The 23,493-nt window shown below is 63.6% G+C and overlaps 2 protein-coding genes across 2 annotated transcripts in view; both read left to right on the top strand.

Annotated features, from left to right (window-relative positions):
- Positions 1-6,639, top strand: part of ABCC11 (ATP binding cassette subfamily C member 11) — a 35,761-nt gene extending 29,122 nt beyond the window's left edge. Inside the window, exons 24-29 of the mRNA XM_028502075.2 lie at positions 801-990; positions 2,363-2,522; positions 4,260-4,338; positions 4,909-5,022; positions 6,196-6,360; positions 6,480-6,639. Of these exons, the coding sequence (XP_028357876.1) occupies positions 801-990; positions 2,363-2,522; positions 4,260-4,338; positions 4,909-5,022; positions 6,196-6,360; positions 6,480-6,629 (858 nt within the window). The 3' untranslated portion in view covers positions 6,630-6,639. The remainder of the gene's footprint in view (positions 1-800; positions 991-2,362; positions 2,523-4,259; positions 4,339-4,908; positions 5,023-6,195; positions 6,361-6,479) is intronic.
- Positions 6,640-14,722: 8,083 nt separating this feature from the next.
- ABCC12 (ATP binding cassette subfamily C member 12) overlaps positions 14,723-23,493 on the top strand; it is a 36,067-nt gene continuing 27,296 nt past the window's right edge. Inside the window, exons 1-7 of the mRNA XM_028501908.2 lie at positions 14,723-15,054; positions 15,824-15,979; positions 17,787-17,934; positions 18,215-18,448; positions 19,688-19,861; positions 20,327-20,474; positions 21,887-22,035. Of these exons, the coding sequence (XP_028357709.1) occupies positions 14,933-15,054; positions 15,824-15,979; positions 17,787-17,934; positions 18,215-18,448; positions 19,688-19,861; positions 20,327-20,474; positions 21,887-22,035 (1,131 nt within the window). The 5' untranslated portion in view covers positions 14,723-14,932. The remainder of the gene's footprint in view (positions 15,055-15,823; positions 15,980-17,786; positions 17,935-18,214; positions 18,449-19,687; positions 19,862-20,326; positions 20,475-21,886; positions 22,036-23,493) is intronic.

Below are 23,493 nucleotides of genomic sequence, written 5' to 3'. Positions count from 1 at the left end.
GGCCGCAGGGCAGCCTCGGTCAGCAGAGCCAGAAACCCCTGGTAGAAGGTCGACTGAATGCGGGTCGTCATCCAGAAGAGGACGCCGAGGCTGGGCCGTGCGGAGCATCTGGCCGAAGGTCGCACGGCCAGGGGCCGGCAGAGCCCCCCGGACGCCAGGCCCCTGCTGGGTCCCATGACCCGCACAGCTGGGACGCGCGCCCCCCTGTGGCGGGCTGCGGTGACACCGCGCTGAGCAACTGGTTTCCTCTCCGTCGTCCTTTCCTCCCAACGGGGCTTGTGGCCTTGGAGCCGGCAGCCCTGGGCCGGAGTCCTCGCCTGTCCACTCCCCGGCTGTGTGGCCTCAAGCTCGCCGTGGGCGCGGTCTGAGCCTCGGTTTCCTCGCCCGTCCGTGAGACGCGTGGGTAAACCGCGCCCGGGGTCGCGTCTGCCGCGGGCCCTGAGCTGCCCAGCTCGCCCTGCAGGGGGCGTGCTTGCCTGCCGCCCTTGTCACCATTCTCACCCTGGACCCCATTTCTCTCCGACCTCAGACAGTAAATCAGAAAGAGTTCTCTCTGTCAGAGACAAGGGGGCCGGCTGTGTGGCTTCTCCGTCTTTGGGGGGAAACCGTGTGCCTTTCAGGTGGCGGGAGAGAAGCCCCATTTGGAGTGTTTGTGCGCTCACCCAGCCGGGGGCTGGCCCGCGACGCAGGGTGGCCTGCTGTGACTCACACACCCCCCCCGGCTGGCGCCGGCGGGTGGGCGGTGGGGGGGCGGAGGAAGGTGGTAACTGCCGATTTCTGTTTCTCTCTTCACAAACCAGATGTGTGTCCCCGAGGCTCCTTTGCACATGGAAGGCGTGAGCTGTCCCCACGGGTGGCCGCAGCGTGGGGAGATCACCTTCCAGGACTATGAGATGAGGTACCGGGACAACACGCCCATCGTCCTCAAAGGCATCAACCTGAGGATCCGCAGCCAGGAGGTGGTGGGCATCGTGGGCAGGACAGGCTCCGGTGAGCTGAGGGTCCCGCACGCCCCGTCCTCAGCTTCGGTCTCGGGGTGCTGGGCCGACCTGGGGGCATGGGTTTGCTCGGGGACCCCACAGACGTTCGCTGACCCTCGCCCTGCGCGGGGCCCTGTCCCGCATGCTGGCGGATGGAGCCCCCAGTCCCTGCTGTCAGGGGATGGCAGTGGAGGAGGCGGGTGTTGAGCGTGAGTGGTCGGACGGGAAACAAGCGAGATACTGACGGGTGTGGTGAGCGTGTGGAGGAAACCGGAGGGGTGGGGTCCAGCTGGTGATGGGTTGGGGGTCCTGAAGCCATGGTGCCCTGGGCCCTGAGGTCCGCATTGGAGCGGAGACAGGAAGACCAGGGTGTGCAGGGGTGGAGCGCTTCAAGCAGGGGGTAAGCAGGCCAAGCAGTGAAATCGGGGTCCCCTTTTCCTTCCGCCCACCCCGCCCTCCCTTCCTGGACCTGGACCAGTCTCCTCCTCCCCTCTCCTTTCTCCTCCCTTCCCTCCCGGCACGTTTGGGAGATCCCACCCAAGGTCACTCCCTCCTGAGCTCCACTTGTTCAGAGACGCCACTCAGACTTGGTTCTCGCCTTGACTTTGTGCACGTTGGAGCTGCCCCCTCCAGGAAGCCCCCCAGGGTTGAGCACGGCCTTCACGGGGCGCTCCTCCTCAGGCCCCTGCAGGGCTCACAGCCCTGCCAGACCCTGCAGGGCACTCGCGGGGGATGGGCCCGGGAGGACTGACTCCGAGCTGAGGCTCTCAGTGGACCGGGGGCCAGAGGCCCGTGTTCGCTCCGTTGGCGCTCACTGAGCATCAGTGAGCGCGGCGATAGGAACGCCAAGGTGAACAAGAACAAGCATTGACCTTGTCTTTTCGAGCAGAGGCTGACCGCTCAAGTGTGCCGGGGCCTGGCAAGTGACGTGGATGCGTGGGGTGGGGGTGGGGCAGGCCACGCGCTGAGCGGGAGCCCCCGGGGCTTTCTCAGGAAAGCAGCTCCAGCTGCCGATGGTCCCGGGGCCGGGGGGCTAGGAGCGTGCGGTCTGAATGTTATGTATAGGACCTTGGGCTGTTTGAAGTGTTGGCAGAGAATTTTTAAAAATAACAGTAACACTGTGTGTGTGAAACGAAACACACACGTGGCTGGATCGGATACACTGGCTCCGCGGTGGCCCCGCCCCCCTGCCGCTCCCGCTCCCGGCTCTAAGGAAGCTGCTCGTTGGACGCCCCCTGCAGCGGAGATTCCAGCCCTCTTGTGCCCCGTGTGCGCCTGTGCTCACCAAGAGTGGGCCGCGGCGGGGAGCGGGTCCGGCGTGCAAGCCGGGGTCCCCGTGCAGACTCGGGGAACAGACGCGCCGCCCGCCTCTCGCCCGGCAGGGAAGTCCTCCCTGGGGGTGGCGCTCTTCCGGCTGGCGGAGCCTGCCGCGGGCCGGATCCTCATCGACGGCGTGGACATCAGCAGCATCAGCCTGGAGGCCCTGCGGTCCAAGCTGTCCGTCATCCCGCAGGATCCTGTCCTGTTCTCCGGCACCGTCAGGTGGGGGCTGGGCCAGGGGGCAGCGGGGGGCGGGGACTGGTGTCGGGGCTCCAGGCAGGCCCCTCCCCCCCCAGCACCGAGTTGTCCTGGAGGGTCGAAGGAGACCCCAGCAAACACAAGGCCTCTTTCTTGGGGACCCACCACATCCAAACCAGAGCAAGGCGCCGTTTTCACTGTCCCTCGCGTGTGCCGTGGCGACCACACGCTTCCCCGTCTGGGCAGTGTAGTCTCGTCTCCCCACCCACCCAGCCTCCACTGGAAGTTAGCAAGGGGTCCCTCCCCCCGGGGCACACATTCTAAGCGGGGTGGGGGAAGGAGAAGCAGCCCTGGCGGCCACTTCGTGAACAGGCAGAAGAGGCACTCGCAGGCTGTAGCCCCCCGAAGGCAGCTCAGGGACCCACCTCAGCCACCGAGAGCTCCCGCCTGACCATCGTGCATGCTGGCTGTGTGGGACCACCAGGGGCTGGCGACTGAGGGGGCTGAGGCGCTGAACGTGAAGCCTGAGGCCTTGGGGTTCAGGTCTAGTTCCGGGGCATTCTCAGAGGCCAGAGGATTGATTGATTGATTCATTCATTCATTCATCCATCGGCTTGTCTTTTCTGAGACGTTGCCAGGTCCAGACATTGGCTAGGGCCTGGGGACATGAACAACCCCTGCCCCCACCCCCAGGGTCACAGAGCAGTGGGGGGATGGGGGTGTTGCAGAGACGCAGGACCTGACACATTATAATACCGGGAGCTAACTGCTCGGTCAGGGCTATGAACAAAGTACCCTACTTGCGCTATGCATCTCTATGTACACAAAGCTACATAAGCTACAGCGTGGCTGGGCCTTGGGAACATTGTGCTTCCCAAGGCAGAGAGGACAAATACTATGTTTCCACTTAAACGAGGTGCCCGGAACAGGCAAATTCACAGACACATAAAGTAGAACTGACGCTCACTCGGAGGGGCTGGGGCGGGGAGGGAGACGGTTGGACGGAAGGAATTTTGTTGTGGCTGATGGATTTTAGCGGATGGTTACAGGACATTGTGAATACACTGGATGCCACTGGCTGCATAGCTGGAAATGGTTACAGTGATGAGCATGTTATACACATTTTCTCTCCCACACACACACACACACACACACTGCCCCCCCCCCCCCCCCCCCCGCACATGGCTTAAGCGAAAAAGTCCTCTTTTGCCTCATGACCCAAGGAAGGCCCGGGCTGATTCCAGGGCCAGGGTCCACCCAGCCCTGCTCTGGCTCCATTCTCAGGCCCCAGGGAGGGCCCTGGGGGGCTCCGTGTGCCCCCCCGCCGGAGCAGGGCGGTCGCAGCCTCTCCTGCTCACTCGGAGAGAGTTCCTTTCCAGAGAATGCCTTACAAGTCCTGAGACGCGCTCTGCACGGTGACCCGCCACCCCCGACTGACCGCTCTGGCCGGGGGCTGGTCGCATATGGTCTGCTTGTACCCGAGTCACTTGCTCCGTCCACTCCTGGGGTTGATGACAGAGCCCCACCGGGACCGCCTGGGCTTGGGGGCTGGGGGTCAGGGGGCACCCAAACCAAACTCGGGGTGCTGTCTGCAGAAGGAACGGGTACTGACCGGCATGAGACGTGCCCACGAACGGCAGTCCCGTGGGCTTCTGTACACCCAGTGTCCGTTCTTAGCGTCCTTGGTCATCCACAGTGTCCAGGACAGACCGCTCGGCGGCCGAGATGGTCACCGAACACTGGTCTTCCTCTGCCGGGCAGGTGGAACCTGGATCCCTTCAACAACTACACGGACGAGCAGATCTGGGGTGCTCTGGAGAAGACGTCCCTGAGCAACACGGTCAGTAGCCCGACCGGGTCTGAGCCTGCGCCTCCCGCAGGGGGCCTCCCGCACGGAGCTCCCGAGGGGGCCGCGCTGGGCCGTGGGCGGGGCCGCCTCCTGCAGATGGCGTGACCCGAGTGCCTTGGGATGGGCTGCTGGTGCCCAGGCACGGACAGTGCGCCCGGCACATGCTGGGCTCGGGGACGCAGCAGAGGGGAGGCAGGTGGGGTGTTTATCCTCCAGCGTTCGGTGGGAGGCAACCAGGCAACCAGCCTGCGACCACAGAGATCCTTTCCAATGGCGGCCGGGGCTGGAAGGGGCGCAGCGAGACCACCAGCACTTCTGTGGGGGTGGGGGAGCAGCCCCTGTGCCTGGGCCGGCCAGGCAGGGCCCCTTTAAGGACTGGAGCTGAGACTGGACACTCACGGGCGGGCGCAGGCAAGGAAGGAGACCCCCCGCGGTGGAGTGCAGAGAGCGCGGAGGAGGACAGGGGCAGAACAGGGCGGAGCCCTAGGGGGGTCAGCGTAGGTCTCCTCCGCAGCGTGCACAGGCCCGCCTGACCTCCTGTTGCCCACCCCGCCGTGACAGATCTCGAAGCTGCCCCAGAAGCTGCAGGCCGAAGTCTTGGAAAACGGCAGGAACTTCTCCGTGGGGGAGAGGCAGCTGCTCTGCATCGCCCGCGCCCTGCTCTGCAACTCCAAGGTGAGGCCGGGCGGCTCCGGGGACCGTCTCCCTTCGCGGACCGTCTCCCTCCGCGGCTGCAGGACCGCCCGCGCACGGCAGGGGGCGCACCTGCGCCCTCAGCCCCGACGTCCCGCACCGGAGCCCAGGCGCGGGCCCCAGAACCGAAAGGTTCAGAGGTCAGGAGCTGACTGATGTAAAAGTGGCTCGCTGCACGTTCTCCTAAAACGTGGGGGCAGCATGCTCCCTTGTCCTTATTAGGACCCAGACGGACAGCTCGGCCGTTCCGGGGCAAAACTATAGAGGTTTGAGGAATTTCATCTGACAGTGTTTCTTGGAGTTTTCTAATAAATAATCTCACCAGTTAATACGGGTAGCGGACCCCCTGGGCTCGTGAGCGGCTAGCTTTCTCTCACGAGCTACCCACAGCACGCCCACATGCGCCCCCCCCACACGCACGTGTGCACGTACTCGATCTCGTCGTGTCTGGGTGCCCTGTGATTCACTCACGATGCCCTCTTTTTACAAAGGGTCTCGTCGTGAACGGTGACATTCGTGAAGTCACACCCCGTGCTCGTGACAGCTCCCTAACGCAGGTGGTTCATGAAACAAGTTCAAAAACGCCGCAGTAGACAGCACGGTGGTCTGGGGGTGGGGGAGGGGCTCTCCCCGCTGGCGAGGTGTCCCTCTCTGCCCCGCCACCCCGTGCCTAGTGCCTGCCCCGCCCTGCGGTTCATCAATCTGCGTCCATTCGGCGAGCAGGAAGGCGGTTCATAAAAGCAGAAGGGCCCCTGGGACATTTTCAAGAGTTTCACTGTCACCGTGGCCGGGGCCTCGGTTGGTCAGAGCAGCATTCCAGCACGCCAAGGTTGAGGGTCCCAGCCCCCGTCGGGGCACAGACAGGGGGGTCAACCCATGAGTGCGGGACTCAGGGGAACAACAGATCGATGTTTCTCTCTCTAACCGGTAAATTTAGGAAAAGATTTTAACTAGAAAAGAGTTAGCCCTTGGTGGCGACCTCACAGTGTCTTCAAAACGCAGCCAGTAACAAGAGCTCACAGCGGGCTTGGACGGCAGTCTCAGACTCTCAATGTGCAGCTCAGGGTCTCGGCGGAATAGGGGCCGACCCAGGGCCAGACCCAGGTTTGGGGCCCAAGGCCACCTTCACCTTCAACCCCCATCTGTGTCCGCCAGATCCTCCTCATCGACGAGGCCACAGCCTCCATCGACCTGGAGACCGACGCCCTGGTCCAACACACGATCCGCGAAGCCTTCCGGGGCTGCACGGTGCTGGTCATTGCCCACCGCATCACCACCGTCCTCTACTGCGACCGCATCCTGGTCATGGACAACGGGAAGGTGAGGGCGGCAGCCCGGGCGGGGGGAGGGCTGGCGTGCACGCCAGCACCCCGGAGGCCTTCGGTCCTTCCAGTCTGAGCCCAGCCAGGTCGCTGTCCCTCCCTCTCTCCACCCTCCAGGTTGTGGAGTTCGACAGGCCCGAGGTCCTGCAGAGGCAGCCCGGGTCCATGTTCGCAACCCTCCTGGCGATGGCCCGGTCACAGAGCTCGGGAGACGCGGGGGCCGGGGGCCGAGCGCATCACCCCGGTTCGCCGGGTGTGCCGCTGTGAGCCCCGCGCAGTCTGTGACCTGCAGGGGCAGGGGCAGGGGCAGCCGAGACTCCTCCCGAAAGCCGGGCTGATGGGGGTCGAGGGGTGCTGGGGAGGGGACACACGAGGAGACTGAGGGTGGTTTGGGGATGCTGAGAACCCCAGCGTCCTTGGGGACCATGGGGTCAGATGATGTTGTGTCTCTTTTTTGACTGATGTGTTGAGTAATGTCATCGTAATGTAAAAGCTGATTATACTTTTCTGATCTGTGTGAAGAGTCGCAAATGATGTGTTAACTCTGTAAAGAGAAGTCTCCTTCTCCGTCCTGCTTTCTACTCGAGCTAACGTCCCTTCAGGTGCCAGGAGCAGGAACTCCCTGAAACTGACTTGTGGGAGAGGGAGCTTGACTGGCTCAGGTATCAGGAAGGCCCAGGAGAAGGATGCCTGACTTGCCGACCCTGCCTCTCTCCCTCTCTCCGTCTGTTTTCCTTTGTTTGGCTTCACTCTCTGGCCACCGCCCCGCCCTCCTCATGGTGGCAGAATGGCTGCCGGCAGCCCTAGGCTTGCATCCCACCAGCCCAACATCCTGAGATCTGGAATCTCCCAAGATTCCAGCAGAAGCTCCAGGGCTAAATCTCTTCTGGTCACGTGCTCATCCTTGAACCAATCATGTGCTAGGCTGTTGCCATACAGCTCACTTGCCCACACCTGGGCCTGGGGCTGGGCTCAGCTGCCCTGAATCCCAGAAACCGAGAACAGAAAGGCTTCTTTCTGCAAAACAGCCTCGGGGCGCGCCTACAACAGAGGGAGGAGTGGCCCTGGAGGCGGGGCGGGCCCCAAGCAGGAGCCGCCTGTCCCACCCGGATGGGTGCAGTGAAGCGTTCATTGGGGACATATGACAACTGTAAATAAGACCATTTGCCGCCCCTCCCCCGGTGGTTATAAATAGATAATTAAAAAGGTAATTATTTTCCATTCGCTTGTCAGTGAGGGAGACCTCATTGTTGTGGGGAAACAAGTTTCAAAGTATTTTTGTTTCATTTGTTTTCAGATTATGGGGTCTGGTTTTGCCAGGAGAAAAATCAGTTCAGTAAACAAATATTTCCTACGCTGTGTCTTGCACTGGGGGCAGGGCAGGGCAGGGGGTTGGTGTGGGGATGGCCCCGCCCTCATGGAAGTTGCCCTATTGGGTCAACAGTGGACAAGTAAACAGAACCAAGCCACAGGAGGGGAGGACAGTCTGGGCAGGCTTCCTGGAGGAGGGGAGGCTGTGGTCTACTGAGACCTGAAAAACAAGCATTTGCTCAGGTGAAAGGGATTGGGGCAGCAAAGAGCTCCAGGCGGAGAGCAGCAAACCAGTCCCCGTGGGAACGAGCTCTGGCAGCAGACCAGGTGCAGAGGGAGCCCTCCTGCTGAGCCACAGGTGCGCCTCACTTCTGTCCTCACCTGGGCTTCCTCGGCAGCACCTGTGTCTCCTCCTAGGGTGTTTATGGGCAAATGCCTTCTCTCTCTTAAAGGGCCCTTTGCCCGGGTGGGCCCCCTTCCCCTCAGTTCTTGCTTGTCCTTCCTGGGTCCTGAAGGGCGCCTGGGGGCTCCTTCTGCCCCATCTCAACCCAGCCCCGCAGGGTCTGCAGGTTGGAGGGGACCCTACCCACCTGGCCAGGCCCCTCCACAAGCTGCCCTGAGAAAACGCTCGGCAGACGTGTGTTCCTTGTGGTGGCCAGCAGATGGCAGGCTCTTCCCAGAAATCCAGATCCGCTGCCCTCCGCCAAGGAGAGGGCTGACCCCTGAGTTAAGAGGCCGGGAAACAGGCCCCGTTTCCACTCCATCCTCAGGTCGCCCCGCCCCTCGCCCCGCCGCCCCTCGCAGCAGCCTCTCCCCGAGCCCCTCACAACCCTGGCTGCACACTGGAGTGACGCACATTTAAAAAGTACTGGAGTCCGTTCCCAGAGGGTCTGGTCTCCCTGGTTTGGGGTGGAGACTGAATTTGGGGAGCCGTAGGCGGGTCTGAAGTCCACAGAACTCGAGAACCTCCACTTCCAGCAGCGGGAAACAAAACAAAACAAAACAAAACAAAAAGACAGCATTTTTCCCCCCCTGGATGATATGGCTCAGTGGATTGAGTGCCAGCCTTCAAACCCAAGGGTCGGTGGTTCGATTCCCACTCAGGGCACAGGCCTGGGCTGCAGGCCAGGTCCCGGATTCGGTTCATGTGAGAGGCAGCCGGTCACTGTATCTCTCACACATCGATGTGTCTCTCCCTCCCTTTCTCCCTCCTTTCCTAGCTCTCTCAAGATAAATTAATAAAATCTTTAAAAAAATAAAAATATTTCACAGCATTGGCAATATTTCATTTCTTAACCTGAGCGATGAGATAGGAGTTTGTTTCCTTTAAATAATTCTTTACATATTTGGGGGCACCAGGACTATTTTGTAATACAATCTAAAAAATAATACAAAAATAAGTGTAATAAGAGAATGTGGGCCTTGGTTCTAGGTCCTTAGTTTTATGTAATGGTTCGCGCTTGCTTTTCCAGTTGCACCCGGTGGGGAGGGTGCTGGGGGTTCTGCGCCCCCCTCTGTCCCAGGGGCGGGCCCTCCACGTGGTCAAGGCCTTCAGCATAGCTCTGGGACCCTGGCCCACAGCGACCATGGGTGACACTCCCCCGCCCCCGCCTCCCCTCTGTCCCCACTCCGGACGCCCTTTAAGAGAACCCTGCAAACACAGGCTCTTCCGAGGACAACCAGTAGGGGGGGCCTGAACACCTGCTGTGCGAGGAACTGGAAGGAAGGGCTCAGAGCCCGTCTCGGCTCTCCTGGAGACGTCTTCTGGAAATGGCTCCCAGGGAGGGGCTGCGGGAGGGGCCTCAGCGGGCTCTGGACGCCCTCCCCTGGGTGGGGGTGGGCAGGACTCATGCTCCATGAGTGGTCCCACGAGGCCCAGTGGCGTTGGGAGTCTGCACAGGCGGGAAACTGGACTGGGTGTCTTCGCAGCGGGTGTGACTCTGGGTGCAGCGTGGACAGGACGCTGTGGGGAGGGCCCCTCAGTGGGCGGAGCATCACAACGGCCCCACCCCCAGGCTTTCCCACTCCTCCGGAGGTCCCTGGTGGGGCTTAGGAATTTGCCTTTCTCACGACTGCCCAGTTGTTGCTGGTGCTGCTGATCTGGGGCCCCACTCTGGGAACCCCCAGGTGAGCCCGATGGGCCTGTCCCACTCGATCTAGAGGGGAAGGGCTCAAACCCCCATTCTCATGTCACCCCCGAGTTTCTGTGTTTTGGGCATCCTGGTTCAGGCGCCCTGAGCGTCTCCTAAGCCACGACACCCCCGACTTCCCCCTCACGTTGACCTGGAAAGAGAACTTCCTTATTATCCTCATTGTTTTTTATGTGTCAACGACCTCAGGGAAGTTTTGGACCAAAGGAGGGGTGTCTACCCCGGTAATCCAACAACTTGCACTTGACACTGAGCACCCATTTTCCTAAGGGGTCTCTGCATCTCCACCCTCAGGGTCCGGTCCCTCCCTGCCGTTACCCCCGGGGTCGTCCCGGCCCCCACCTCCTCACTCCTGGACCCGAGTCGCAGAGGGCAGCTCCGTTCTCACGAGGGGCGCCTCTTCCTGCCGACAAGTCCCGGGGCCTCGTTGTGTACCCCAAGAGACACACCACAGCCGCTCTCTAAACCCCCCGTTTCACCCTCCGCTACGCTCTGGCGCCAGCTGTGAAGACTGTAATATTTTGCCCCGTTACCCTAAGTGTCCCCCAGTCTGCCCCCATCTCATTCAATGACGCTGGAATCCCGCTGCGTGGGAGTGGGAAGCAGCTCCAGACACGGGCCTCCCTCCCGGATGTGCTGGCCTGTGGGCCGGCCTGCGGACTCCCGGGCTAGGCGCAGGGCAGCCGCTCGCGATGTGACCGGGACGAAATGGCGCCTTTGGTTTTGCTAACGGGAGATGTAGCCTGTGCAGCTGTCGGTCACCAATGGGGCAGCAGACAACACCAGCCGGAGCGGTGCTGTGACTGGGTCCCCAAGCGAAACCGCGGACACTCCCAGATCGCGTTCCCGCCGATTCGGACCTCCCGAATGGTGGCCTCTGCGTCTCGCTGCTGCAGGACGAGGGCAGTTACTAAGTCTAAGGACCACGTGCCGCTCATCATGTTGTTCATGCGACGATAAGGAAGCACGTGTTACCATATTCGATTGTGGGTTTTTAATGCATATTCTGGTAACCCTGTTTTAGTGTAACTGGTTTTCTTGGCAAGCCTTGGTCTTTTATTTTACTCGCTAGGGCCGCTATTCCGGGAGGGAACACCCAAGAATGACAGAGAGACCCAGGCACCGTCCCCGCAGGGGCTGTCTCCCCACGGCTGGCCCTGGCCGGTGGCCGTCCCCAGGCCTCCCCGGTCCCCACCTCCCCTTTGGGCAGGAAGAGAAGTGCCCTCTCGGGCCAGCCACCGCCTCCCTCCTCTGTGAGTTCGTCCCCAGAGCAGCTGGCAGGGGGAGGGGGTGGCCAGGTTGTGAGCAGAGAGAGGCCTTGGGCAGGTTTAAAACACCACAGCTTCAAAAGCTGTCCCAAACTCACGGGAGCTGGGTGAGAACGGCCTTCTAAGGTGTCTGAACAATCTTGAAGACATGTCCGGATTTGTCACATCTGAACCTGGACGTGTCGCTCCCTTCCAGCTACTCACCGGCCACCGCGGGCTCCGCCGCCCCTCCGGGCTCGGGCCGTGGTCTGAGCGAAGCAGCCAGGAACCTCATGGGACTCGCGACGTCGGGGAAGGCCTGAGCTCCTGGGTCAGGGAAGCCCGACCCCGAGACACACAGGACCGTCTCACATGTGAGGGCCTGGCCCCGAGACTCACGGGACCGTCTCACAGTTGCGAGCCCGCCGCGGGCACTGGTGAGGGACTCCCATTTAACTGAGACAACCGGGCCCCCACGGCTGTCCACGTCTGGTTCAGTGCACGGGAACAACCGGATGGGTCTGCCTCGAAGATGGGCTTCCCCCCCCCACCCCGGTGGCACAGCTGTCCCCTTCGCAGGGACACAGAGCGGGGACGCGAGCCTTCTGGGAGCAGGACCCTGGGCTGCTGCCCCAGCCTGGCCCTGGGCCCGTCCCCGGAAGCCCTCTGCCTCCGGGTCTCCTTGCTGGGCAGATCGGGGGCCAGGGAAGGGTTTTCCCGTCCTCTGCGCGGGGCTGGGCTGTGACAGGCTAGGGAAGGGGTGACGACGGTGCCTGAGTCCTGCCGGGAGGGGCAGCGCCCTCCGGGGAGGGTGTGAGGGCGGAAGGAATGTTGGTCCCCCAGAGTTCCCTCCGCAGGCGCTGGGCGGGGGGAGCGGCAGTTGACCCGGGCGGTTGGGCAGGAGGCCCCCAGGCGGGTGGGGCGAGCAGCCGGACCTGAGGCCGCGGAGAGGGGGCCCAGCCAGCACCCGCAGAGCCCCACGCCCGCCTGCTGACCCACAGCTCCTCTCCCTCTCCCTGGGGCACGAGTGCTCCCGCCCAGGTAAGGTCCTCTCTGCGGCCACCGGCCTCGGGCAGTCCGGGGCCTCGTCACCCACCCCCGGGGCAGGCTGTGCTGGGGGACCCACTCCAGCACGGCCGTGGGGGAGGAAGCAGAGGCAGGGGCCTCCCGGCACACGGGGCGGGGTGGGGGGCACCTCCATAAAACAAAGGGTAGCAACATCAACCACAGGCTTTCCAAATCCGACCCACGAAGGCCTACAGTGACCAAATGAAGTTCCCTCCCTCCCTCCCCCCCCCTCTCTCTCTCTCACACACACACACACACACACACACAGTTTAATCACAGGATTCATTTTTAAAAGCCTTGACTCCAGAGTCCACTACCGTGTGGCTCGCACAGGTCTGAAATGGGGGTCCTCATTTTTCTTCCTTGTCTTGCCTGAACCTCGTTAACTGAATGGGTGGCCTCATCTGGAGGTACCACCACTAGTCACTGGTCACTGGTCACTGGTCACCGTCTGGGACCTCTAGGGATGAGCGCACTCTAGCCAAGCCCCGCCCCCCACCCCCCCCGTGCTCTGCACCCTCTCCCCCGCACCCGCTGCCCAGCGCCCTCTCTGACACCAGCTGCAGGCACTCACCGGTCCTTCCCCCGGTCTGGCCGTCCACACGGCTGCTGCGGACAGCCGGGGGGACAGGCCAGGGAGGTGAGGGACAGGGGCTGAGGAACGCTTCCCGTGGCTTCTCCTCGGAGCCGGGGGCTGGTCACAGGGCCTGGAGGGAAGGGCTGAGAGCTGGGGGCAGGGCGTGGGACCGCCAGATGTTGGACGGGGTGGCGTTAAGGGAAGGACGGCCCTACTAAGAAAGGAGCAGGAGGCTTGTGGCCAAGAGTGCACCTTAAATCACTGGTGCAGTGGCCGGTGCAGCGGAGCCCCGTGGAAGGCTTCAGAATCGGCTCTCAAAGGAGATACCGCTCGTCCCTCATTTCTGGGTTAGAGAGGCAAAAATAGAACACAATCGAGCGAAGTGGAGAGTGTTTCTTCTCGAGACGCCCTCTGGGTATCTTTCGTGCCCCTCCCTGGAGAGGGGCAAGGGGAGCGGAAAACGGGGCTGCTGCAAGGGAGACCGCAGCGCAGAGGCGGTGCCAGGGGGCAGGTCCCGCAGAGCCCCGGCGTCGGGGGACACGAAGGCAGGGCAGGGACTGTGGCAAACCGCGGCCTGTGTGTCCCGCCCGCGAGGGGCTGACTGTGCGCGGCTCGATTGGACGGCAGCCGCAGGGCACACAGCACTCCCGACCGGTGGGAACAGCCACAGGCCCCTGATTTTTGTTGTGACACCTCCTCACTCAGGTTCAAACAACTGAAAGCACTGTGCGTGCCCTGGCTCAGTGGGCTGGGTGTCGTCCTGTAACCAAAAGGTCGTGGGTTCGATCCCCGGTCAGGGCACACGCCTGGGTTGTGGGTTCGATCCCTGGTGGGGGCGCTTTCTCGAGGCAACTGATCGATGCTTCTCCCCCAGATCGATGCTCCTCTTTCTCTCCTTCCCCCTCTCTCTAAAAACCAGTGAGCATGTCCTCAGGTGAGAATTAAAAACAAACACACACCCAGCTGTGCAGACCAGAGAAAACAGACCTGCCCGTTGAGCGTGGTCCAGAACGGGCCAGCCTGTAACCTCCGCTCTGAACCCAGCCCTCGTCCCTCTGTTTACGGCGGGTTAGGCCACCCCTCCAGCCAGCAGATGGATGAACAGGGGTTGGGAGGGGGGAAGCTGCTCCCACCCCGCCAGCCCCCGAATGCTCTGGGTGGAACAGAATCCTGGGGCCAGGGTCCTGGCCTGACCGGGGCCACCCTCCTCCCAGCTGCAGCAGCCCCTGCCCCGCCCCACGGTGGCGGCCGGTAGGCAGACCTCACTCTGGGCAGCACCCGCCCCCCACCCCCCCGGCAGAGGCCGGGTGACACTGAGGACAGAGATGTCGGCCGAAGCAGACATCCTGGTTCAAAAGCCTCACTCCCTGGGAGAGCCACAGGTAGCTCGGTGCCGTTCCTGCCGCTGGGTGTCCGGGCCGCCAGGGCCACTGAGGCTCCCCAGGGCGTGCTCCAGGGAATCACCCCCCCCACCGACCTCCCGGGCCCTCTGCGTCCCCGGAGGAGGCCAGGGTGGCCTGTCTCCTGTGTTGGGCATCTTGGAGTCTGGACCCTCCTTAGAGAACAGGGGCGTCACAGAGGTCATAGGTGAGCGTCCCCCGGGGACAAGGAGGCCCAGCCCCCCAGACGCGTGGCTGGACACGAGGGGAACCTCACATGGACGGGCTGCTGGGGAGCAGGGACGTGACGACAAGTGGGTGCAGACGCACCCCCGAGCGGAGCGGCTGGGCAACGTCACCTTCAGCCCACAGCGGAAAACGAGTCACACCCTTGAAGGCCACTTCTTTGGAAAAGGTTTCACTTTTCTGAAACGGGGGAGGGGGTTGGTTTCTGTGACGCTTCTAGCCACGCTAACTTCCAGAGGAATGTCACTGCCCCTGACAAGGAGGCCTTTGGCTGCAGGACACCCCAGGAAAGGTCCGGACAGGGACGAGCCTCAGGGGTGGCTCTCTGGCCTCTGGGTTTAGGGGACCGGTGAACGGGGTGGCGGGCGTGTGGATGGGACGGGCCCTCCGCAGCGTCTTCCCGCCTGGACCGTGGGTTTTCCTTGGGGGCAGCGGCCACGGCAGTGGGGCCGGGCGAGCCCGTCCACGTGCACCTGGTCCTGCGGGCGGCCTTGCGAGGGGGCCCGTGTCCCTCAGCGAAACCTCTCATCCCTCTGCTACAGAGTGCAAGCCCCTCGGCTGAGCAAGCCCCGGGGCTCCCGCCGCCGCCACCATGATGGTGGGGGAGGGCCCCTACCTCATCTCCGACCTGGACCGGCGAGGCCAGCGCAGGTCCTTCGCGGAGAGATACGACCCCAGCCTGAGGACGATGATCCCCGTGAGGCCCTACGCGAGGTGAGCTGGGGGGGGAGGGTCAGAGGGAAGGCCTGGCCGGAACTTCCGGGAATGGTTTCTGGTCCGTCAGAAGAGTGGGCACGGCCCATTCCCCACGCTGTCTGTCCTCTGTGAGCTGGTCCGTTTATCTTTCCATCCACCCGCCCATCATCCATCCATCATCCATCTATCTATCCATCCACCCATCATCCATCATCTGTCCATCCATCCACCATTCATCCACCCATCATCCACCTAACCATCATCCATCCATCCATCAATCCATCATCCATCCATCCATCATCCATCCACCATTATTCATTGATGGGCCCCCCACTTTTGACCCTCCCACCCTTGGGTGAGAGGGAGACAACAGCTGAATTCAAGGAGGTGCTCAGTAGCGCCCTGTTGTATGTGGTGTTGACCACACACACGCACACACACACGCACACACACACGAGAATGTACATAATCTAAAGAGTTTAGATACTAACACTATTTAAAAAATAATCAGAAAGGGACGCATTTCAAGTCCTTACCACCTTTGTCTTTAAACAACGTATTTAAATTTGTCACTTGATTTTAAATATCATCCATGTTTGACGACCGACTTGCAAAATCCCTACAAATCTGACCACCGCGCTCACCAGCTCTGTGAGCAGCAGCAGGTCGAAGGACAGTTGGGTGCGAGTCGCAGGTTCTGAGCTCGGCCGCGGTCGTCACCGTTGTTCAGACGCCGAGCCAGGGACCGAGGTGCACCCTGGAACCCCGCGTGTCCCCTGTGCCCTAGGCTGGCGCCCAACCCCATGGACGACGCCGGGCTGCTGTCCTTCGCCACCTTCTCCTGGCTCACGCCCGTGATGGTCCGAGGCTACAAGGGCGAGCTGACTGTGGACTCCCTGCCCCCGCTGTCCCAGTACGACTCGTCCGACGTCAACTCCAAAAGGTACCAGCAGTCCCTTGGGTCGCCTCTGGAGAGGACCCCGCCCCCAGAAGGTGACCTGGAGCCCTTTAGGGTGCTCCCGCTGCTCGGGTGTGGAAGTCAACGCACATGGGTGCTGGTGGCCCTTCTCAGTGGCTGAGACGGGGACCGGGCTGGCTGCTCGAGTCTCCGGGGAGGTGAGGCCTAGGCAGGGTGGGTGGGGACAAGGGACTGCCCGGGGATACGGCCTGAGGCTAAGGACCAGGGGCCCAGGTGCACGCCAGTCTGTAGGTGCGGCACCTCAGGACGAGAGGGGCCAGAATGCGCTGGCTGGACGCCCCTGGGGCTGCTGCCCACAGTTCCACGAAGCACGTAGTGTTTCCCTTTAAATACCGTGGGGGGACATTTACATTACAAAGTAGGTTTAGACTGAACCCAGTGAAACAATTTTGTCTGGCAAAAACGTCCCTTGCATTGGTTCAACCTCGTTCCCGGCCGTTACAAAAACGGGGAGCAGCCGAATTTTAGGCGGGGGAAGAGTCACAGCCCTCTCTCTGCCTTGGTTTCTTCTGGAAGCCTCCTTCCCTCCGGCCACAGGGGTGAGGTGCAAGGCGCCATCTGGAGCCCTGCTCCGAGGGCTGGGAGCTCGCATCTCGGTCTGGCCGTGGCCCCTGCGGTCGCACTGCCCCCACTCGTGTCCTGCAGAGAGCGCGGTCCGGGGCGGTTTCCGAAGCCTGTGGTCTGGGGAAAACCTCGGGTGACGGCAGGAAGGAGGAGGCCTGCCCGGCCGTTCCTGCCCTCAGCGTCCCCGGCCTGGTTCCCGACGGCAACCCAGGCCCCTTGTCTCGCGGCTGCGCTCTGCTCCCGGGTGGTCCGTCCACTCCGAAGGCCCGGACAGCAAACAGAGCTAGCCACCTCCCTCACGCGCTACCTTCTCTTCCAGACTCTGGTTTGCGTGCCCAGCATCCGCTGAGCGGCTGTTGTGTGCGTGCCGGTGCGGGGGGGTGGGGGGTGTCTTACAGCTAAAGCGGCTCTGCCTAGAGCTGTGCTGCTCATCCTCAGCCCCACCCGGTCAAATCTCCGTGTCTCGCTCCTTGCCCGTCCCTGCCAACTCCGTCCACTCACCTGGCCGGGCCAGACACCCGGGGCCCCGGCCCCCTTCCCTCTGCACGCACACGTCCCTCATCTGTTGGTCCTGCTGCCTGTCTGTCCATCCCTGCCGAAACCCACCTTCTCCCCACCCGGTGTCAGGCTGCGTCTCGCCTGGACGCCGAGTGTCTCTCTGTGGTGCCCCTGCCTTTGCCTTTGCTTCCCCCATGATCCACGATTTCCCAGCGACCAGAACGTTTTTTTTAAATACGTAGCATCATGGTATGCAGTCAGCCCGAAAGCCTTCCTCTGCACCGGGAGCTCCGGCCCCCAGCAGTGCCGCGCCAGCCCTCTCCTCCGCGCTCCCCCCGCCTGTCACACTGTCCTCTCTCATCTGTGACAGGGACAAGTTCCTCCCGCCCCGGAGGAGATTGTCCTCTTGATGTCTCCACCGCCTCTGTCTTGGCTCAGAACTGCTCGTGCCCCAGAGACGGGCAGCGGGGCAGGGGATGAAGCGTGGGGAGTGCCCCCCCAGCCTATGCGGGGCGCCAGCCTATCCTCCAGTCCCTGCCGTCCCCCCCCCCCCATGAAGGGGGACGGGGAGACCACGCTGCCCGGCCCACGCTTCCCCAGCCGGGCCGAGGGTCGTGCGGAGCCCCCTCTCGAGGGGCGGCCCCGGAGCGGCTCGGAGCAGCAGGTGCGAACGTCAGTCCCCTTTCTCCGCCCTCCGCTGTCCCCGCAGATTCCGAGTCCTCTGGGACGAGGAGGTGGAAAGAGAGGGCCCCGAGAGGGCCTCCCTGGGCCGCGTGGTCTGGAAGTTCCAGCGGACCCGCGTGCTGATGGACGTCGTGGCCAACATCCTGTGCATCGTCATGGCCGCCGTGGGGCCGGTGAGTGCGGCGGCCCCCTCCCCCCCACCGCCGACCCCCAGACCGGCAGGAGTGCCATCGGCTCCTCCCTCCACACGCCGGCGGGTCAGTGCATTGCCATTATCCCCGAGCTCCTTGGGGGTGCATGCTCACGAAGCTGATCCCCGCCGGGCACAGCGGCGGCCCCCGGAATTAATTAGGAAGTCCGCCCCCTCCAGTCGGCTGGCGGACACGTTCGGAGGCCCCCCGCCCGACCTGCCGCCCCAGCGGCCTCTCCGCTCCCCGCCGCGCTGTTTTGCAGACAGTCCTCATTCACCAAATCCTCCGGCACACGGAGAGCACCGCCAAGAACATCTGGGTGGGCGTCGGCCTGTGCCTCGCCCTCTTCGCCACCGAGTTCACCAAGGTCCTCTTCTGGGCCCTTGCCTGGGCCATCAACTACCGCACGGCGATCCGGCTGAAGGTGGCCGTGTCCACCCTGGTCTTCGAGCACCTGGTGTCCTTCAAGATGCTGACGCACGTCTCCGTGGGCGAGGTAGGCGGGTCCGGGGGAGTCCGATCCCGGGGGCGGCGCGCCAAGTTCTCTGTGGGTGAGATGCTCCCCTGGGTGAAGTGCAGCTGCCTCCCTCTGGTTTGCCGCCGTCCCGCCCATCCGGTCCCTTCCCCGGGCTCGGTGAGGTGGCGCCGACTCAAATCACCCAGGGGAAGGAGAGCTCCCCTCAAGCTGGAGAATTTGGGACGTGTCCCCCTGGGGCCAGCTGGGCTTGGGGGCGACCTCGGGCCAACCCCTTAACTCCAGTGAGGGTGCAGGGTGCTACGGGGTTATATCATAGCCACGTGACAGAACGGAGTGGCCCACACGTCCGGGGGTTCCATTTATGGAGCGCGCGGGGTGCCAACGCCGAAATAAGCACCGAGCCTGCTGGACCCTCTGAGTTAACGTTTTCTTAAGCTCTTAATCCTTAGCAACGAAACCCTCGCCGTGTGCGTACGCAGGAAAATTCCCCTCGCCGAGGGAACCCCAGATGGCGCGACGTATGTTCAAAGCATCCCGCATCCCTTAAGATTAGAGTCTGCTGCCGAGAACAGAACGTGACGGATTAACAAAGCGAATTTCTTTCCCCGTGTCTAAAAGCAGCCTGGAGGGGGTCCACCCAGGGCTGGCCTGCGGACTTCTGCACCTTTCTACCGTTCCTCCCTTGATCCAAGGCTCCCTGGGGGCTCCCGGGGGCTCCCTGAGGGTCCCAGGTGGGTGCTGGAGAGCCGTCTGTCCCGCCGTGCCCCAGGGAGCTGGTGGGAGGAAGGACCCAAGGACCAGAAGGCAGTGTCCTCTGGGCTGAGCTGGCTCCCTTCGAGGATTCATCCCCGAAGTCCCATCGATCGGACGCTTGGGGCTCCATCTCGTCGCCCCTAACGTGGTCCCATAGCCAGACGCCCTCCCCAGCAGGGAGTGGGACATGCTTCTTCCGGCAGGGCCGTGCCAACACGGAGGGAGTCTCTCGGGCGTGCTGCCCCGTGGTGACACCCCTCTCTGTCTTTCCTCGTTAGCATTCCCTGCCCTCAAAGACTGACCTCCTCCCAGTCAGACCCGGACGAGGCTCACAAAACCCACCGCGCTGGCCCCCGGAGAACCCCCACGTTGGTCCCCGGAGGCCCCCCGAGCCCTCTAAGGCAGAGTCTGCCTGCCTCCTCGGCTCCCCCCGCCGCCCCGCCGGCCTCCGACAGACCCGCCGGCCGCCCGCCCCCAGCCTGAACCCCTGTGCTTCCTCTCCAGGTGGTGAACACACTGTCCAGCGACAGCTATTCCCTGTTCGAAGCTGCCTTGTTTTGTCCCCTGCCAGCCACCATCCCCATCCTCCTGGTCGTGTGCGCGGTGTACTCCTTCTTCATCCTGGGGCCCACGGCCCTCATCGGCATCTCGGTGTACGTCACGTTCATCCCCATCCAGGTACGGCCGGCCTTCGCAGCGGCAGCTGCCGCACGCTGGCGTCTCACACCCCCGGTCCCCGGACTAGAGACCAGGCTCCGTCTCTGGGGCGTGGACCCCCGCGGGGGGCGGGTCACAGGGGTGCTCCCTTTCCTGCCTGGGCACGCTGATGCTTTTGAAGAAACTTGAGCTTGAGGGCCCGGGGGAGGGGCTGGGGCGTGCTCCCCCGGTTTGCCTGGGCCCCGGGGAGGGGACACTGTCTTCACACGGCCGGGACCCACCACCTGCTCCACCCCCAGTGCCCCCCACCGTCCACACTGGCTGCCGCCACTGAAGGGAAGGGTCGACCGAGAACCTCAGGCCGGCCCGCCCGAGGGCCTCCCCTGCCTGCACCCCCACCCCCCGCCCCCCGCCCCCGTCCTGGGTTCTCAGGCCGCCGCATCCCGGCACCCCTCCCCCCGCCCGGGGCTCACGCCTCCACTCCAGATGTTCATGGCGAAGCTCAACTCTGCCTTCCGGAGGTCAGCCATCTCGATGACGGACAAGCGGGTGCAGACCATGAATGAGTTTGTGACGTGCATCAAGCTGATTAAAATGTACGCCTGGGAGAGGTCCTTCACCAAGACCATCCGAGGTAGGAAGTGCGGCGGCCTAGGGGCGCGCCGACCTGCTGGGACGGCCCTTCCCGGGGTCAGGCGGCCCAGCAGGGGGCCGAGGGCGCCCCCTGAGCCACCCCGCGGGCTTTTCTAAGGGGAGGGGAGACTTTACAACAGAAGCACCTGTTCTGGCGGACCCGGGGCTCAGCGCCACACGGCACAGCCTTCACCGGGGCTCAGGACACCGGTGCTGGTCAGCAAAAATAGTCCGCTAACACGGTGCAGGCTGGCAGACAGCTGCCCCCAGCTGCCCGCTTGACTTAGAAGACGTCTACACGCGTGTGCGTGCACACACACGCACGCACACTCACACGCGCACAGAAACCCCCTCCCGGCCTGCAGGAGCCTCATGGGCGTCAGGCGGGCCCCTGGCACAGAGGGGAGCGTGCGTGCATCTCCTCTGTGTTAGAGGTGGCGTGAGCACCATTTCCATCAAATACAAATGCAAATCTAATTGCAGGACCGTTTACACAGTCGCGGACGGAGACTCAGGTGCTTGGCTGGTTAATGATCTGACCGCCGTTACAATGGGCTCCCCGGACGGGCAATTACGCTTCTTGGCCCGCCCGTAATCGGGCCTGAAGCTGTGCGGGCAGTGGCTGCAGGGACCCTGCTTCTCCTGAGCTTGACAGGGGAAGGGCCCCAGGCGGGGTCGCCGGCCGCCCCACCCCAGGGGGCCCTCTGGGAGGACCCAGAAATACCCTTTCACACCCCGAACTCGCCTCCGTACAACTGACTCGACGTGGATGCGTTTGGTTCCGTTTGGCTTAACGCAGTGTAGCACAAGGCGGAGGCAGGCACTGGTCGCCACGCTGTCGCCGCGCAAGGCTCTGGGAGGCCCTGACTGTCTGACCAGTGAGAGGGCCCCGGCTGGTCACGTTCAGGGAGGCTGCACTGACCCAGCTCAGAAACGGCTCTGAGTCGGCTGGCTGTGCCTCCAGCGCATTTCTGGGACCCGTCCGCCTCTCCGCCGCTCACCCCCACCCTGGTCCCAGCCGCAGTGCTCCCCTGGACCACGGCGGGGACGTCCAGATGCGGCCTCTGCCGTCCTCCTCCCCCGGCCCCCCGACACACACGGGGCTGCCCGCGCACGCTCCCTCTGGCCTTACTCCCCGCCCAGGCCCGTCATTGTGTTTACCTGCCTGGTCCCTGCAGCCATCTGAGTGTTGACTCCTGACACACGGAGGAGGAGGCTCGGAGGGGACCCTGGACACCCTCCAGCCGGCAGCCGACCAGCACTGCGCTCCCGGAAGGGCTGGCTGTGTGCCCGGGGCTCTCTGCGTGCTCGCACTTACACCTCCCAGCAGGGACCCTCGGCTCGTTGGCAGGAGGAGCTGGCAGGGGCCTGACATGCAGAGTAAACCTGCCCGGCCCGCTCTCTGGGTTGCAGATATACGGAAGAAGGAAAGGAAACTGCTGGAAAAGGCCGGGTTCGTCCAGAGCGGGAACTCAGCCCTGGCCCCCATCGCGTCCACCATGGCCATCGTGCTGACCTTCACCGGCCACATCCTGCTGCGCCACCGGCTCACTGCCTCCGTGGTAAGGGCACCTCGCCCGCTGGCCTCCGTGCACCCCGCCGGCGCCAGCAGGGGCCAGGTGGGCAGCGGCTCCTCCCCCCTTCCGCCTGCCCTGGCCTCGGACCACCTGCTCCTGCTTCAGTCCACACGACGAGACCCTCCCTGGTCTGTGGCCGGGTCCCAGGGGTCCCAGGGGTCCCAGGGGTCGCAGGAACATGCCTGATGTTTCGAAAACCAAATCGAGACCAAACAAGCAGCTGCCAGTCTGCCGTCCAGAGCGGCTGCGCAATGCCAGACCCCCCACACCCCAGCTGTGTGCCAACCAGGGCTCCCCCTTCGCACCGCGGTGGCCCGCACTTCCACTCCTGTCCTCTCTGTCGTCACGACAGCCGCCCCAGTCGGAGTGAAGTGCCGTCTCCCTGGGGTGGGGGGGCTTGGTTCTCCTGTGTCTGGCAGAGGAAGAGCCCCAACAGGCCCCCCACCCCCGGGCAGCTAACGTCAGGCCGGGACGGGTCTGGCACCGGTGATGTGATGAGACCCCTCCCCCATGCGGCCACTGCTCGGCCCCGATGGGGACCTGTTCTCGTCTCTGCTCCATCCCCCCACCCTGCCGGGTTCTGGCCGCCACACGCGCCGTGTGTGTCCGGGGCTTGAGTGCACTGTCTCACTCTCACAGACCCCCAGACACTGCTCCCGGGGTGGGGGGGCGGTGTCTGGGGGGCTCTCTGGGTGGGCGGGGCTGTGGGTCCCTGAGGCCAGTGCGGGGAGAGGCCGGACTTACGGCACACCCCGGAACCTCTCCTGCCTGGACTCTGTGATCCCTCCGTGGGGCGAGCAGAGTGTCCGTGGCGTGAGGGCCAGAGAAGGTCTTTTGGGCAAAGCGCCGGGACAGGGCGAGGCCCGCGGTAAATGCTGAACAGGTGTCCCCCGGGGCCTGTGTTTCCTGGGCCCAGACAGCACTGCGGGCCCTGTGGGCGCCGGGCCCTCTCGGGGGTGGGCGGAGCACCTCGGTCACTCTCTCAGCGCACCAACGGGGATGAGCTGCCGCCGGGCCCGGGGGCTCCCGGGACGGCAGGCAGGGTCCTTCCGGACTTGTATGGAACTTGTGCTGTTTACGTGACCGTAAACGGGTGGTGCGGGGACGGCTGCTAACCACCAGTCGCACAGACGAGAAGACGAAGTCGCAGGGCCGAGGCTGCCCCCCCCGCCCCCCCCGCCCCCCCAGTAGGGCACCGCCCCAGTGAGGATGCCCAGTGGAGCCTCTGGGATGTTGACCAACCCACTGGGCCGGGCTTAGTGGGGGAGGCCCCAGCTGAAGAGGGGCGGGGACCTCTGGTTGGGGGGGAAGGGGCAGGGGAAGGAGGGCGCTCAGTCTGTCCCCAGTGTGTGCAGAAGCCGGACCCCGGGGCCGTGTGCCGTGTGGAGCCGCAGGCTCGGCTCCAAGGGCCAGATGCGTCTGAAGCAGCTACGAGACGGGAAC

This window comes from Phyllostomus discolor, chromosome 12 (assembly GCF_004126475.2).
Source record: "Phyllostomus discolor isolate MPI-MPIP mPhyDis1 chromosome 12, mPhyDis1.pri.v3, whole genome shotgun sequence".
Classification (NCBI taxonomy): Eukaryota; Metazoa; Chordata; class Mammalia; order Chiroptera; family Phyllostomidae; genus Phyllostomus; species Phyllostomus discolor.
The sequence above is the reverse complement of the archived record's forward strand: the minus strand, read 5'-3'. Positions and strand labels throughout refer to the sequence as shown.